Below are 12,587 nucleotides of genomic sequence, written 5' to 3'. Positions count from 1 at the left end.
TAGAAAGAGTCCAGAACTAATGCTTTAATAATCCGGCATTACCCTCAAGAATGAGGAAGCTAATGACAGCAGATATCCATTAATATCCGAATCCGTCGCTATTTGCTAGAGCATTAACCCCTTTATTTTCAATCTGAAGCCATGAATCTCCTTTATTCAGTTTGATATCCAATACTCATCAATGTGAAGACCTAAAGGCCGCAGATAAAGATATGGTCCTGGTCATCTCGAAGTTTATCAAAAATTAGCAGCCTTAACTAAAATGTTACATGATACAAACTACTTCTTTTACAGGATTCTCTACTGTTATTGTTTAAAACAATTGAGTCTATTGCTGTACTATTCTCATGCTTCTGCCTCAGGCATGATGTTAATTTCTTGTAGAAATTTCTCGTCCAGTTTTTGCGTCTGTGTTTAGAGTCCCTGGATTTAGAAAAAACAAGTCAATCTTTGGAGGTTTCACAGATATAGAAAATAAAATGATTCATCATGGAAGCACATCACAAAAAAAAAAAGGCTTTGTGGTATCAAAATTTGATAACTTGGTGTGCAAATAGATAAGTTCTCATATCAATCTTGCAAGCTAGATGGGGCAAAGTAACAAATAATCAACGGAATAATCTAGAGCAAAAATATAATGAAGATTATTAAGAAATGAGCCAAAACAAATCAGCAATGTCCATATTAGCTCTAATTTACAGGGCAAACACAATTCAAAAGCAAAAAAAAAAAAAAAAAACAGCTAAATTCAATATAGCTCTAACTTACTTCTTCATTAAGCACCAATCTTTTTCACTTCTAGGGCAGCCAGGTATATTTCCATCATACCGGGGAATTCATCTGCATACTTCATGACATATCGCTGCAGGAAAGCCTTTTCATTTAACGTTAGCAACCACTCAATCTTCTTATGCCCTTTAATCAAATTCTTCGACTCCAAAGCTTTCAAAACATTGTACCTTGGCCGGAGCCTTGTCTCAATAGCATACATTAAAAATCTCGGATAAGAAATAACAACCTTCGGTTCCAACTTCATAGTGTTCAAGTAGAAATCCATAGCATTCCTAAGTTTTTTCTCGGAACAAGCCAAGCAAAGCGGGTGTCGAGCAAAAGCCCCAATAATATCCTCATAATTCCACCCTAAACTCTTCATTACCTCAATTTTATTCTTCCAAGTCACATCACTCATCGATAACATAACTCTAATAGCATGAACAAACATAGGAGATTTCGGTTCAACGCCTTTTTCCTTAACAGAATTAAAAGCTTGAACTACTCTATCATGTTTTTGCATTATAGCTCTTGGCTGCAATCTAAGCAATCTCTCTATATGTAATGCAGGAACACCGCCTTTTTCTAAGAACTCGATATTCGGTAGCATTACACCCTTCACATTAAATGTCAATAACCATGAGGAACGTTTAACAGAAGCTACAACACTACCATTACTACCAAGAACCGATTTCAAAAACTCGAAAGACGGTTTAATATGAGAATCTAAAGCTCTCCTCAAAATTACTGGATTTAACAAAATAAGCTCAGGAAGAAGCTTACCAGCAAACCCTTGATTTTCCAAGTACTCTAGCTTGGGTTGAATATTTTCCTTTACTTTGCTTAGAAGAATTTCAGGCCTTTTTTCAATCAATTTGGTGAGTTGGGTATCAGTAAAGCTGTGAGCTTTCAAGATTTCAAGAACAGATTGAATGTTTTTTTGATTTTTTTCTTCAAGGTGTAACCTTTGAGTAACTGAAATTGCAGATTTTAGTGAGAGCCCACATGAATTTTTTAAGAACTCAACTGTAGAAGATGAAGAGGGTGGTGTTGGAGTTGATGTAAAGAAGCGTTTTTGTATATGAAAAACCAGGTTTTTGAGTTGGGTTTTAGCCATGGGATAGTAAAGCTCGGATCTTTGGAATGAAAATGCAAAATTGACATAAAATTAGAGAAGGGAAAGAGAGGGAAATAATGAGAAATCAGGTTTTGTTATGTTTTGAATGGGCCTGCTTCTAAACCTAGATAAACTAGTGACCAGGGCTGAGAAAAAACAGAACTAGACCCAGAAACTGAACGAGAGCGAACCGAAGTTTGTTGTTTGATTCGGGTATTCGGTGAAAACCGTCTAATTTGGTGCTCAGTTTGAAAAATTTTGGAGTTTTGATTAATGGTTTGATTTAAAGGTTTGTAACGCCGAAGGAATCATAAAATCGAAAAAAATAAACTTCTCAAAATTTAGAAGGCTTTTATTTGACATTTGATCAAAAATATGAGCATTGTCAATAATCCAAGCCGAATAAAAAATTAATCAAAATCAAACCGATCGAAAGTTCAATCAAATGTTTGTTAGTGTTCAGTAAAAAAAACTTAACAATTCGATTATTTACTAAACTTCGGCGCTGCTATTCTGATCGATTTGAAACCGAACCGACCGAAACTCAACCCAATAAAAAAAAAAACCTTTAACTACATTAACCCACACTCAAAAAATCAGAGAAGAAAAAAGATCCAATCTTTTTCTTCTTTTAAATAAGAAGATGAAGAGTTTTTGATTAGGTTATTAATGTTTATAGTACTTATTTGAGCGTGTATCAGTTTAATATCTATTATCAGTTCCATACTTCAAAAAGATTACAGCTTTGTTGGTGTTGGTGTATTCTACTGTCAGACAAAAGCATGGATCTGAAGAGTCGCAAACAAACCAGAAAGCCCAACATCTCAGAAGCTTCCGATTCATCATCGTCTTCTCGTAGTGAATCAAACCTCCCCATTTCCTATAACAGAAGAAATTACAAATTTTCAAGCTTTAATTCTGGCAATATAAGCATTGCCAGCAATGGCAAAATCAACATTGAAAGCGAAGAGGAAGAGGAAGAGGAAGAAGAAGAGGTTACAGAAGATGATAGTTCTCCAGTTTTAATGGGAACTTGCCCTAATATGTGCCCAGGTAACTTACTCTTCAATCAACATTTTTTATGCAATTTTAAGATATACTGCAATTAGGTATTTCATGTTTAAAATAATTAGCCCAAGAAATTTAGCTGAACTGAATCTTTGAATTCTTTTATGTATTGCTTTCGACTGAATTTTGGCTGGAAAATCACAAAAAAAAGCTAGTTAATCTAAATCAATATGGAAATTAAGAAATTTAAGTACTATTAAAGAGAAATTACTCTTAATTTAACCAATTGGAGATTGAAGATAGAAAAATACTGAGTTTTGAATTCGTTTTGTTGATAAATTTGAGTTGTGCCTTGTACAATAGAAAACCTAGTTATTTATAAGAACAACCCTAGAAGAAGTTTAACATCTTATTTAGATAAACATTAGAACTAAATTAGATAATGCTTACAAAGAAACAAAAGGATAATTAGGCTTGTTTTTTGAACTCTATAAAAGAATAACATACCTATCAATTTTTTTCACCATCTACTTCTCTCTCGAATCCTCTGAATTATCTATGGGAATTCCTTTAAAGACCTATCTAGGTATGCTCATATTTATAATTTTTGCATTAAGGATTCATGAATAGATCTGTCTGTTTTTCATATATATTGATTATACTTTAATAGCTTTTTATCAAACCCTAGGTAGCACGGATACGGACATGGGGACATAGGACACGGGCAATGTGAAACGTTGTTATTTTAAGGTTTACTAAGTAAAAAATGAAGTTTCTTGTCTGAAACGTCAAGTATCTGACACGTTTCCGAAACGGGACACATTGATTAAATGAAGTGTTTGTGCTACCTAGATCAAACCCTCTTGATCAGTAATTTCATCAAATTATAGCATGATTGCCGATCAAGGATACCTTCGCTTCATCATTTCTTACGCTTCTACTTGGTGAGCTCTCTTCGATATAGAAATTTGGTGTTCGGCCTTTCTTAAAACTTTAGTGGCTTAGGATGATATTTTATAAACTTTTATGCTCCACAATGTGGTCGATTACAAAGCCTTCCTTGTCCACTTCAGATTACTAGAACGACTATGAGGTTAATAGAGACCGGCTTACTGCTACTGACAGATATCTTATCCATTTAAAAAGAAATATCTTCCTAACCATGAAGATAACTCATAACTTGAATCCTAACCATCATGCGGTGCGAGTTCGACAGCTGGTGAAGGATAGTGGAATTGTACTTCACTGTCTCTTCAGCTCATGTCTCGACCTTTAACAATTTTACCCTTTCCTCTTTAAAGCCTAAGCCTTGCATGTGGACGTTTTTCTTTTGCAGGCTTCCAAGTCATCCAAATTCAAAGGTATATCTCGCATAGCTTACGAATTAAAACATTTTGTAAGGTTTTTTTAAGTTAAAGTATACTCCAAATGCTCGGCCTGGCCTATACCAAAAACACGGAAGAGCATAGACGGAATGTCAAGGCGAGGCATCTAAACAAATAGATTAATAAATTAGTTTTACGATAGAATTTGTCCACCTTTTGCTTATAAACCTCTCTCGATTTTAGATACACTAATAGGTTTAGCCGATCTAGCCTCTAATAGATAACTTTCTCAGGAATTTATGTTCCAGACGGTACTTCTTTTTATACCCGAGTTTATCATATCGGTTAATCCTTGTTAAAGTGGGAGTATTCACATTGGTTGTGTGTGTTAAATGGACATGTTTTTATATATCGGTCGGACATCTCTACTTAGTACCAATTGGTTTTAAGATGAAATCTAACATGGTATCAGAGTCTTGTCCATTCACACAATTTGAATTTGACCTAGCCCACATGAAGCGTGAGGGGGGATCTATTGCTCGGCCTGGTCACGCTATGCGTGAGGGGGAGTATTAAAGTAGGAGTATCACATTGATTGTGTGTTGAATGGACATTTGTTTATATATCGGTTGGACATCTTCACTTAGTAGCAATTGGTTTTAAGATAGAATCTAACAATCCTGGGATCTTAGGTATAACACTTCACTTTCATTCATTTTTTTATCTTGATTATACCTATGACTTGATGATTTTTCAGATGCTACTCCAGTTTTGAGGAAGCCAATGAGCTCATTTTCCTCGGACGAGGACGATAGACCTTTGTGCAAGAGATTCAAGAGTATTTCAACCAAACCGATGGGTGCTGGGAAATCTACACTTGCTTCCTCTAAGAAAAGTTCCTCCAAGATCGTCTCTTCTGACCGATCTCAAGAAGGTGATCCTAAGAAGAGCGGAAGTACTCAAACTAGGATCGCAATCACACTTGGTGGGAATCCACAAACAAAAGCTAGTTTGGCTTCAGGACAAAGATCAAAAGTCCCAACTACCAAGGAAGTGCCGATCATAGGAAAGCCTACTCAATCAAGCATTCCGGTCCTTTTAGTGTCTTCTACCGGATCCTTAAAAGTAACATTTTATGGATGATTTTACTACCATGTCAATTATGAATGTTATTTTATTAACCGATCATTTTTTTTTCTAGAAATCGATAGCTGCTGAGTTGAGAGCCCTCGACTCCGATGACTCGGATGATAATGAAGAATCCCCTTTCATAACTCTTGCTTCAAATCTTCCCCCAGATGAAAATTGCCTTGAAGAAGACTTGTCTACGTACCTTGAGACAATCAAGAGTATGAAAACCAAAGGAATGGCGATGTTCGAGGATGAAGCCGCTATCGCCAATCTAAAGGAATGCCTCGAGGTACTTTCAAGTCGAGCAACGCACCCCAATATTGGTCCTAAAGTGAAAATGGCGATCGACATAGCAAATGATAATCTTCCCACTCTTCACAAGATGTATCATTCAGCCATTCCTACTCGAACATTTTTCGAGAAAAAGCTCCGAGACAATGAGGAGATTAAGAGGAAGCTTGATCATTTGAGAAAAGAAGGGAAAGAGCTTGCTCCCATGATCGGCACTCATAACAAAAGGATCGACTCTTTAGAACAACAAATCCTGAAGTTGCAAGAAGAGCTGAGACTTGAGAAGGAAGCATTGACACCTCTAGGGAAGAAATTTGATCAACTGATCATACATGGGATGTCGTTGAAGAAACGTCGTGCAACTTTAAAGAAAGAAATTTTAGCTGAGCAAGCCGAGTATGATAAAGCCCTTAAGGATTATGCCAAAGTAAAGAGCCAGATTAGCGAATTCTTCGGGATGTTCTGATCAGCATTTTAATCCTTCTATTTTTGAACAATTAATAGGTTTAGCTCGGCATCCATTTTTCCTTTTCACTTTTGAACAATTCTTGAATTGCAAGGATCGGCTGTTGATCTAATCGTACTCTTGAATGATTGTTTCTTTTCATAATAATCATTTTATGCGTGTTTACTTACTATTTCATTATGTATGTAATGCATCATAATTTGTTTTCAGCCTCAAAGACATTTTAAAATTGGTACATTTTGCCTGATCTTTATTGATGATCCTTTATTTGTCTGATACTTTTTTCATTGAAAACTTGGTCTAAACCGGCTTTAAATCCTGACTATGCACTTAATTATGAGATCGGCCTTTCTTCCTACTTAAGTGCCTCCAAGATGTGGTAATGTTAAGTGGCTTGCCCACGGATTCACAGCTTCGTCGTCTGGAATGATCACATCGCCATCCAGTATGGCTTTCTGACTTGGCTTATTGTAGAAGGAATCAGGTATTGTCACCACCTTGACATTGTGACTTGCATCGGGTTTGCAGATCCAAGCCTTCAATTGGCCATTGGTGTTCTCAACCTGTGTATCTTCGTATAACTTTTTGCCCGTATCTTGTCCTTGGCCTTTGGCCGATATCAGAGGCTACATCTTTTGTGGGCTTATCATCGAGCGTTTTAGCCCTTAGCGATTCAGCAATTTTAGCCACCGCGGCCTGGCTTTTTCAACCCGTATTTTCCTAACTTTTTGACTAGGTGATCTAGATCTGTCCTGGTGCTCCGCAGTGACCTTCTTTTTATGATCAGGCTGGTTATATTTGTCAACTTCTAATTACAGTTTTCCTGCCAATAGAGGGTGAAAGGTCCCAAAGAGAGCGTCTTCGAGACTTGGCTGTGTTTGAGAGGCTGCATGGAAATCCAGGGAGAACATCTCCAAGCCTAGCTGTCAAAAAGGTACTCTCTCAGCTTTATGCCTTCTGTATCTTTTGTTAACTCATAATTTTCCTGTGAATTTTAGTTGTATCTAGATGGTTTGGCATTCAGAAATATGTTCAGTTATACCTCCTCAATTTTCATAAATCAATAGCAAACAAAACCGTGTCCTACTTTGTCAATCAAATTATCAACCACTATTTATCCTTTGTCATCACTATAGACTTTCAGTTCCTATAAACATTTGCAGGCAATGGTGGCAAGTGGATTTAATATGCTAATGTTGAACGAAATAAGCCCCGTCTGGAATGTCTTTTTCATGTGTACCGTAGATATTCGAGTTTTAAAGTCAAAGTACTATTTACCTTCTATGTCTCGTTTTAGTTTTGCAGAACAATATCAAGCAAGCATGTGCAAGCATCTGATGTGCGGCCACTCCCAGTGTTGGAAGAGACTTTGAGCTACCTTTTAAACTTGGTAGATTCCACAGGCCATCCTTTTGAAGTAGTACACGATTTCATCTTTGACCGGACAAGGTCCATAAGACAAGATCTTGTCATGCAGAGCATAGTCAATGATATAGCAGTCAACATGTATGAGAAAATGGTATCATTTCTTTTGCAGAAACCTTTCCGTTATCTTTTCTTCCTATAAATCTTCTTCTCCACTGTAGATATCCGGATTTAGTGAATTTCTTTTGTAGATATGAATATCTTATTGTTCTTCTATTTTATTTATAGCGCTGAAATGATTTTTAGGCGTGGATATGATATGTTTTACTTGTATTTGTCACACAGGTAAGATTTCATGTGGAATCTCACCATAAGCTTAAACACGGTGGGAGTAATGAAAATATTTCTTCAGTGCATTACCTCAACATGGAGCAGCTTATAAAGGCACTGACGTCTCTTTATAATTTGTATGATGCAAACCGAGATCCTGATTCTAGTCATGAGAATGAAGCCCAGTTTCGTTCACTTTACGTGCTTCTTCATCTTGATTCTAGAAGCCAGCCAATGGTTTGAACTCTACTTCATTGAAGCCGTTAACTGAATAAATAGTCTTCTGTCATAAGAAGGCATCCTTGTACTAGGTGCTAAATAGATTCAACATAATTGTCTAATGCTCAGGGGGAGTCGCTTTCTTTGTGGTTTCGCCGCGTGCCTCATTCAATTATGCAGTCAAAAGAAATGCATTTTGCTCGGAGTGTGTTACGGTATCTCTTAATTTTTTACCACTGTGTTTTCAGCTGTTGTGTCTCATCTAAAATAGTTTTCTAATTTCTAATTTATTTCCTTCAACTAGTTTTTGTCGCTCTTCAAATTTGAATGCCAATGATTTTATTTCTCTGCAGATTTTTCCGTATGGACAATTATAAGAGATTCTTTTGTACCGTAGCTAGTGAGGCATCCTATATCCAGTACTGTATTATCGAACGTTACATTAACGAGGTAACGAGAAGTGTTTGTCTGATGTGAACTTCTGCCCTGTGACGATATTGATCTCAGTTAAAATTATCTCTCTTTTTTGACAAATTTTATTATTATCGATAGCATAGTTAGAGCAAAATTTAGTGCTTATTCTCCGTAATGTGGATTACGGATGTATATTAAGCTTATTTTTCTTTTGAACTTATCATGAAGGTCCGAGTGCAATCTCTAGCCTGTATAAATAATGTTGGATACAAGCTTCATCCATATCCCTTGGCACACCTATCAAATTTGTTGATAATGAAGGTATGCTTATGGCCATTTGGAACTCTATGCATTGTCGCCTTTTGGAAATTGATACAATGTCGCTTAACTATTTTTATATATTAAATTGTGAAATCTCTATGTGATTTTAGGAATCAGATCTGGAAGTTCTTTGCAATGCTTGTGGTCTCGAGACCTTTGAGGATGAGATGGGAAATAAGTTTCTTCCTACCAAGCAAACAACTTTCAGTCTCCCCAAAGGTGGATTTCAAAAATTTAACTTTCCAGGTTTGGAGCGATTCGAGAGGTAATCTGTGGTATCAAAACTCGAGGATTCCAACCACGAAAAATAACTTGTTTAAGGATAGGTAACATTTGTGAGACATGATCTTTGGATGACCTCTATCGATACCCACTCTTGAATAGCTCTTGTAAATTTAATACCATAATTTGTTTGCATTGATTCGTCATTTCAAGATAATAACTTTTGAATTTTGATGCGCAAACTTTGTTATCAGCAGTAACTTGAACTTTTACATTCCATTTTCCAAAACTTTGGTACAGTCGACCCTCTAATAGTTAATATTCTATAAATTAATAATTCTAATAATTAATAGAAAATTGAGAGAACCAACTTCGTTCCACGTCGGATAATTAATAATTCTATTATTTAATAATTAATAAAATTTAAAATATATTCTACATGAATATTAATTATTAGAGAGATTTTTTTAAAGAAATATATAACAATTGATGATTTATTTGAGGCAATATTAATCTTAATTCATAAAGTGGAAGTTAAAATACCATCAAATTATAACTTTCTTATTCTTTTAAGAAATTTTAAAAGAAGTTATTAGATAAACAAATTATAATAAGTAAAATATTTCTAGTATAAAAAATTTAAAAATTATTTTACTTTATGAATACAATTTCTTAATAATTATATTTTAGTTTGATATCAATTGATATTTTTTTAAATTGAATATAAAATTATTTCTTTTAAATTGAGTGATTGTAAACTGTATTTATTTAGTTTTTTTTATAATATAATATTAATATTAGGTCTATTATTATAGATGTTTTAAAATATCTTTTATAATTTACTTTTTATACAAATTCAATAAATTAATAATTCTAATAATTAATAAATTTTTGATCCACCATGTGTATTAATTATCAGAGGGTCGAGTGTATTTCATTGAAATGTTTGCGAGTAAAAGATTTGATTTTACAAAAAAAAAAGGAACATTAATTCTACAGGCTCAACTAATATTCCTAAATGTACACTGAAAATGAAAGCTAGAACTGCCTCTTATAGGCTATAGCTCGTCTTTGCATGTAGCAACTCATCATCTTTATCTGTCGACGAAATATGTCAAACATTTCGACCACTAATTTGCAAAAAGGGAAATTGGTAAAACGAGCAAAATTTGGCTACAGATGATGAGAACATGAAAGAAATCGGCAATATGAGAACATCACCTAGCTGCTTCAAACAAAACTGCGGATATGATGTTACGCCCAAAGCAACGTTACAACCAAAAATAGGATGAAGGCAAGTCCAAAACAGAAACCAACTGCTGCCATGAAAGCCTGGGAATCAAAAAATTAGTTTAGATGGATGTAACTGAACTTTGATACAACTTTTGAAGTACTTCAAATCCAAGATACCTTTCCCTGAGACTCGAACTTATATTTGACAGAGAACCATGATAATCCAGTGTCTACAAAAGGTGCAAGAGCAAGGGCCCTGAAGAAGAAAACAAATGCTTTTAACTCAAAATGTTAATTGCAGTCATTACTATAAGTCCATGATTTTGAAGCCACAAACACTGACAGAGTTATGCACCAGATATCAGTCAAATTTCTGGAATTTTACACAGAAATAGCAATGTTGATTCAAAAAATAAGTATGGATTAAGAAAATGACTATACAAATTTATATGAGAGGATAACAAAATATATATCAACCAGCTATATCATCACCCATTTTCGTTTAGATGCCCAGCAGTCAATCAGAGGCATCAGCTACCAAATGGGTAAAATAGTACAAAACTCGAAAACAGACCAGAAGAAGGAAAGTAAAGGAATCAATAATACAGAAAGTTAGAATAGTATAACACAGGTTAAAAAGAAATAGCATGGTTAAAGAAAAACTTGTGCTATATATAAATTACTGGTGATTCAAGTTTCCGGTTCTTCAATGACATAATCAAACGTATACTGGAAAAATAAGATAGCAACTGATATTAGTAGCTCACCCTCCAGCTCTAAATAACTTAGTAACTTGACTCCCAGCCCACACCATTGCCATCACTTTGAGAAATCTACAAATCATTAATATGTCAGCATACTTACTATTATGGTTAACATAAATAAAATGGGTTACCTTTTAACAGCAGCAAAATAACCCATTTTCCCAGGTGCTGGAGCAACGTAAAACCTAACAAGCAATTGAAAAAGGTCGTTAAAATAATCCCAAATCACACAATATTCCTAGAACTGGCTTTCACTACTATTTCCAGTTTTCCCAAAATGTAACTATAATGAAACTATATAAATCAATGCATAACTGGACCATCATGCCATCCTATTTACAAGCAAACTAAATCCAAAGAAAGACAATCCGATTATAAATTTTTTACAACAGAAACTTGACTACTAAACTCAGCAATACTACTCGCCCAGTTTTCCTGATCACGTATAAGAGATTGTCTAATAACTCTTTCTAGTGAGAAAGGGGATTTGTGTTTCACAAACTTTTCATTTCTGCTTATTTTTTTCGAGAACACGTACAATACTAAGTAATTGAGCTTGTATATGTAAGTAAGAGAATTAAACATCACTCACCATACCAAAAGAAAGGTTGTGAGGTAGTAAACAGTATTTAAAATCCCATAAGAAAGTACTCCAGAAAGTCCGTATCTCTTCAATTTTTTCAATATCCTGTCAAATTAAACAAAATAATTTCTGCAATATATATAATATGTTCCATTAAATGAGGCCAAAACACACTAATTCACCATTTCCAGCATTCAGACATTACATAACCTAATTATCCCGAGCAGTATCCGTTAACTATAAACATAAACAAATTAAAGCAAGCAGTAATTACTCGCTGGATGTGAGCAATTTTTGACCTGCCTCGGATTCTTCTTCTGGACCTGAAAAATTGAGATAAAAATCAATTAAATTACATGAAAAGAACAAAATGCATAGCTATACTTTTGAAACATATAATTATACCTTCAATGTCAGAATTGATATCATTTGGATAAGGCTGACCTTAGTACCAAACAAACAGAATGTATCATTAATTAAAATTTTAACAAACTATACTTCTATAACAATGATATATAAAAAAAGAATTGAATTGCATACTCAAATTGTTTTCGCCGTTAATTGAGAAGAGCCGTCGTCTATGATACTCATTTAGCGACGAAATATGACATTTTTGAAAGTAAACATGCTTCCCTGGAAAGCTAGAAATTGAGGTGTAATAACGGAGCTTGTTGAAACCCTAATAAAAAAATGTACTGTAAATTTAAAAATTAAAAACATAAATGTACTGTAACAGAGTAAATCAGACATAATATCAGTACCAGGTGATGAAATGGTAGATTTGCAGAGCATGAAGAGGTGACTTTCAGCGACAGTGACATTGGTGAATTAGACAGAGGATAATCTGAAATTACGCGGGAGACGGTTAGCTGTATAACAACATTTTGGGTTAATTACAGATACCCGCTTGATTTCAGATTTAATTTACATTTTAGTTCATCTTACCGTGAGTAAAATAACCAAACAGTCCGCAATCTTTACTTTTTCTACAATTTTAGTCTTTTTATTTCTTCATATTCTAGTAAAA

The 12,587-nt window shown here is 34.6% G+C and overlaps 3 protein-coding genes across 8 annotated transcripts; 1 reads left to right on the top strand and 2 right to left on the bottom strand.

Annotated features, from left to right (window-relative positions):
- Nucleotides 1–225: 225 nt before the first annotated feature.
- LOC126680841 (transcription termination factor MTERF4, chloroplastic-like) lies at nucleotides 226–2,145 on the bottom strand. The gene is made up of 2 exons (XM_050376077.2): nucleotides 769–2,145; nucleotides 226–423 (listed from the first exon to the last, which is right to left on the bottom strand). Exon 1 carries the CDS (start codon nucleotides 1,886–1,888, stop codon nucleotides 776–778), a length of 1,113 nt encoding a protein of 370 aa, XP_050232034.1. The 5' UTR covers nucleotides 1,889–2,145; the 3' UTR covers nucleotides 226–423; nucleotides 769–775.
- A 321-nt stretch (nucleotides 2,146–2,466) lies between these two features.
- LOC126680840 (SAC3 family protein C) lies at nucleotides 2,467–9,222 on the top strand. 4 transcript variants are annotated; one of them, XM_050376073.2, is made up of 8 exons: nucleotides 2,467–2,941; nucleotides 6,928–7,043; nucleotides 7,407–7,628; nucleotides 7,820–8,041; nucleotides 8,153–8,238; nucleotides 8,377–8,473; nucleotides 8,666–8,758; nucleotides 8,869–9,222. In XM_050376073.2, the coding sequence occupies exons 1-8, from the start codon at nucleotides 2,671–2,673 to the stop codon at nucleotides 9,025–9,027; spliced, it is 1,266 nt and encodes a 421-aa protein (XP_050232030.1). In that variant the 5' UTR covers nucleotides 2,467–2,670; the 3' UTR covers nucleotides 9,028–9,222. The 4 variants fall into 4 exon arrangements, with proteins under 4 accessions (XP_050232030.1, XP_050232031.1, XP_050232029.1 ...); XM_050376074.2 differs by having other exon boundaries at nucleotides 2,468–2,941; nucleotides 6,943–7,043; XM_050376072.2 differs by lacking the exons at nucleotides 6,928–7,043; nucleotides 7,407–7,628; nucleotides 7,820–8,041; ... (2 more) ...; nucleotides 8,666–8,758; nucleotides 8,869–9,222 and adding exons at nucleotides 4,979–5,346; nucleotides 5,423–6,281 and having other exon boundaries at nucleotides 2,468–2,941.
- Nucleotides 9,223–10,009: 787 nt separating this feature from the next.
- On the bottom strand, nucleotides 10,010–12,464 carry LOC126679945 (uncharacterized). Of its 3 annotated transcripts, none has more exons than XM_050374967.2 (9): nucleotides 12,322–12,464; nucleotides 12,101–12,239; nucleotides 11,966–12,004; nucleotides 11,835–11,883; nucleotides 11,570–11,665; nucleotides 11,109–11,162; nucleotides 10,981–11,046; nucleotides 10,391–10,469; nucleotides 10,010–10,312 (listed from the first exon to the last, which is right to left on the bottom strand). In XM_050374967.2, exons 1-9 carry the CDS (start codon nucleotides 12,379–12,381, stop codon nucleotides 10,235–10,237), a joined length of 660 nt encoding a protein of 219 aa, XP_050230924.1. In that variant the 5' UTR covers nucleotides 12,382–12,464; the 3' UTR covers nucleotides 10,010–10,234. The 3 variants fall into 3 exon arrangements, with proteins under 3 accessions (XP_050230924.1, XP_050230925.1, XP_050230926.1); XM_050374968.2 differs by having other exon boundaries at nucleotides 11,835–11,877; XM_050374969.2 differs by lacking the exon at nucleotides 11,966–12,004.
- Between the last annotated feature and the right edge of the window lie 123 nt (nucleotides 12,465–12,587).

This window comes from Mercurialis annua, linkage group LG5, assembly GCF_937616625.2.
Source record: "Mercurialis annua linkage group LG5, ddMerAnnu1.2, whole genome shotgun sequence".
Classification (NCBI taxonomy): domain Eukaryota; kingdom Viridiplantae; phylum Streptophyta; class Magnoliopsida; order Malpighiales; family Euphorbiaceae; genus Mercurialis; species Mercurialis annua.
This window is presented reverse-complemented; position numbering and strand designations above follow the sequence as displayed.

What these genes read in the sequence shown, in the direction of transcription:
- LOC126680841 (XM_050376077.2), bottom strand. Translation starts at nt 1,888, where the DNA reads ATGGCTAAAACCCAACTCAAAAACCTGGTTTTTCATATACAAAAACGC.
- LOC126680840 (XM_050376072.2), top strand. Translation starts at nt 2,671, where the DNA reads ATGGATCTGAAGAGTCGCAAACAAACCAGAAAGCCCAACATCTCAGAA. An exon ending in TTGCCCTAATATGTGCCCAG is followed by an intron (nt 2,942 to 4,978) that starts GTAACTTACTCT and finishes ATGATTTTTCAG; the next exon opens with ATGCTACTCCAGTTTTGAGG. An exon ending in CTTCTACCGGATCCTTAAAA is followed by an intron (nt 5,347 to 5,422) that starts GTAACATTTTAT and finishes TTTTTTTTCTAG; the next exon opens with AAATCGATAGCTGCTGAGTT.
- LOC126679945 (XM_050374967.2), bottom strand. Translation starts at nt 12,381, where the DNA reads ATGTCACTGTCGCTGAAAGTCACCTCTTCATGCTCTGCAAATCTACCA. An exon ending in TATCAATTCTGACATTGAAG is followed by an intron (nt 11,884 to 11,965) that starts GTATAATTATAT and finishes TCAATTTTTCAG; the next exon opens with GTCCAGAAGAAGAATCCGAG. An exon ending in AAATTGCTCACATCCAGCGA is followed by an intron (nt 11,666 to 11,834) that starts GTAATTACTGCT and finishes TTAATTTGACAG; the next exon opens with GATATTGAAAAAATTGAAGA.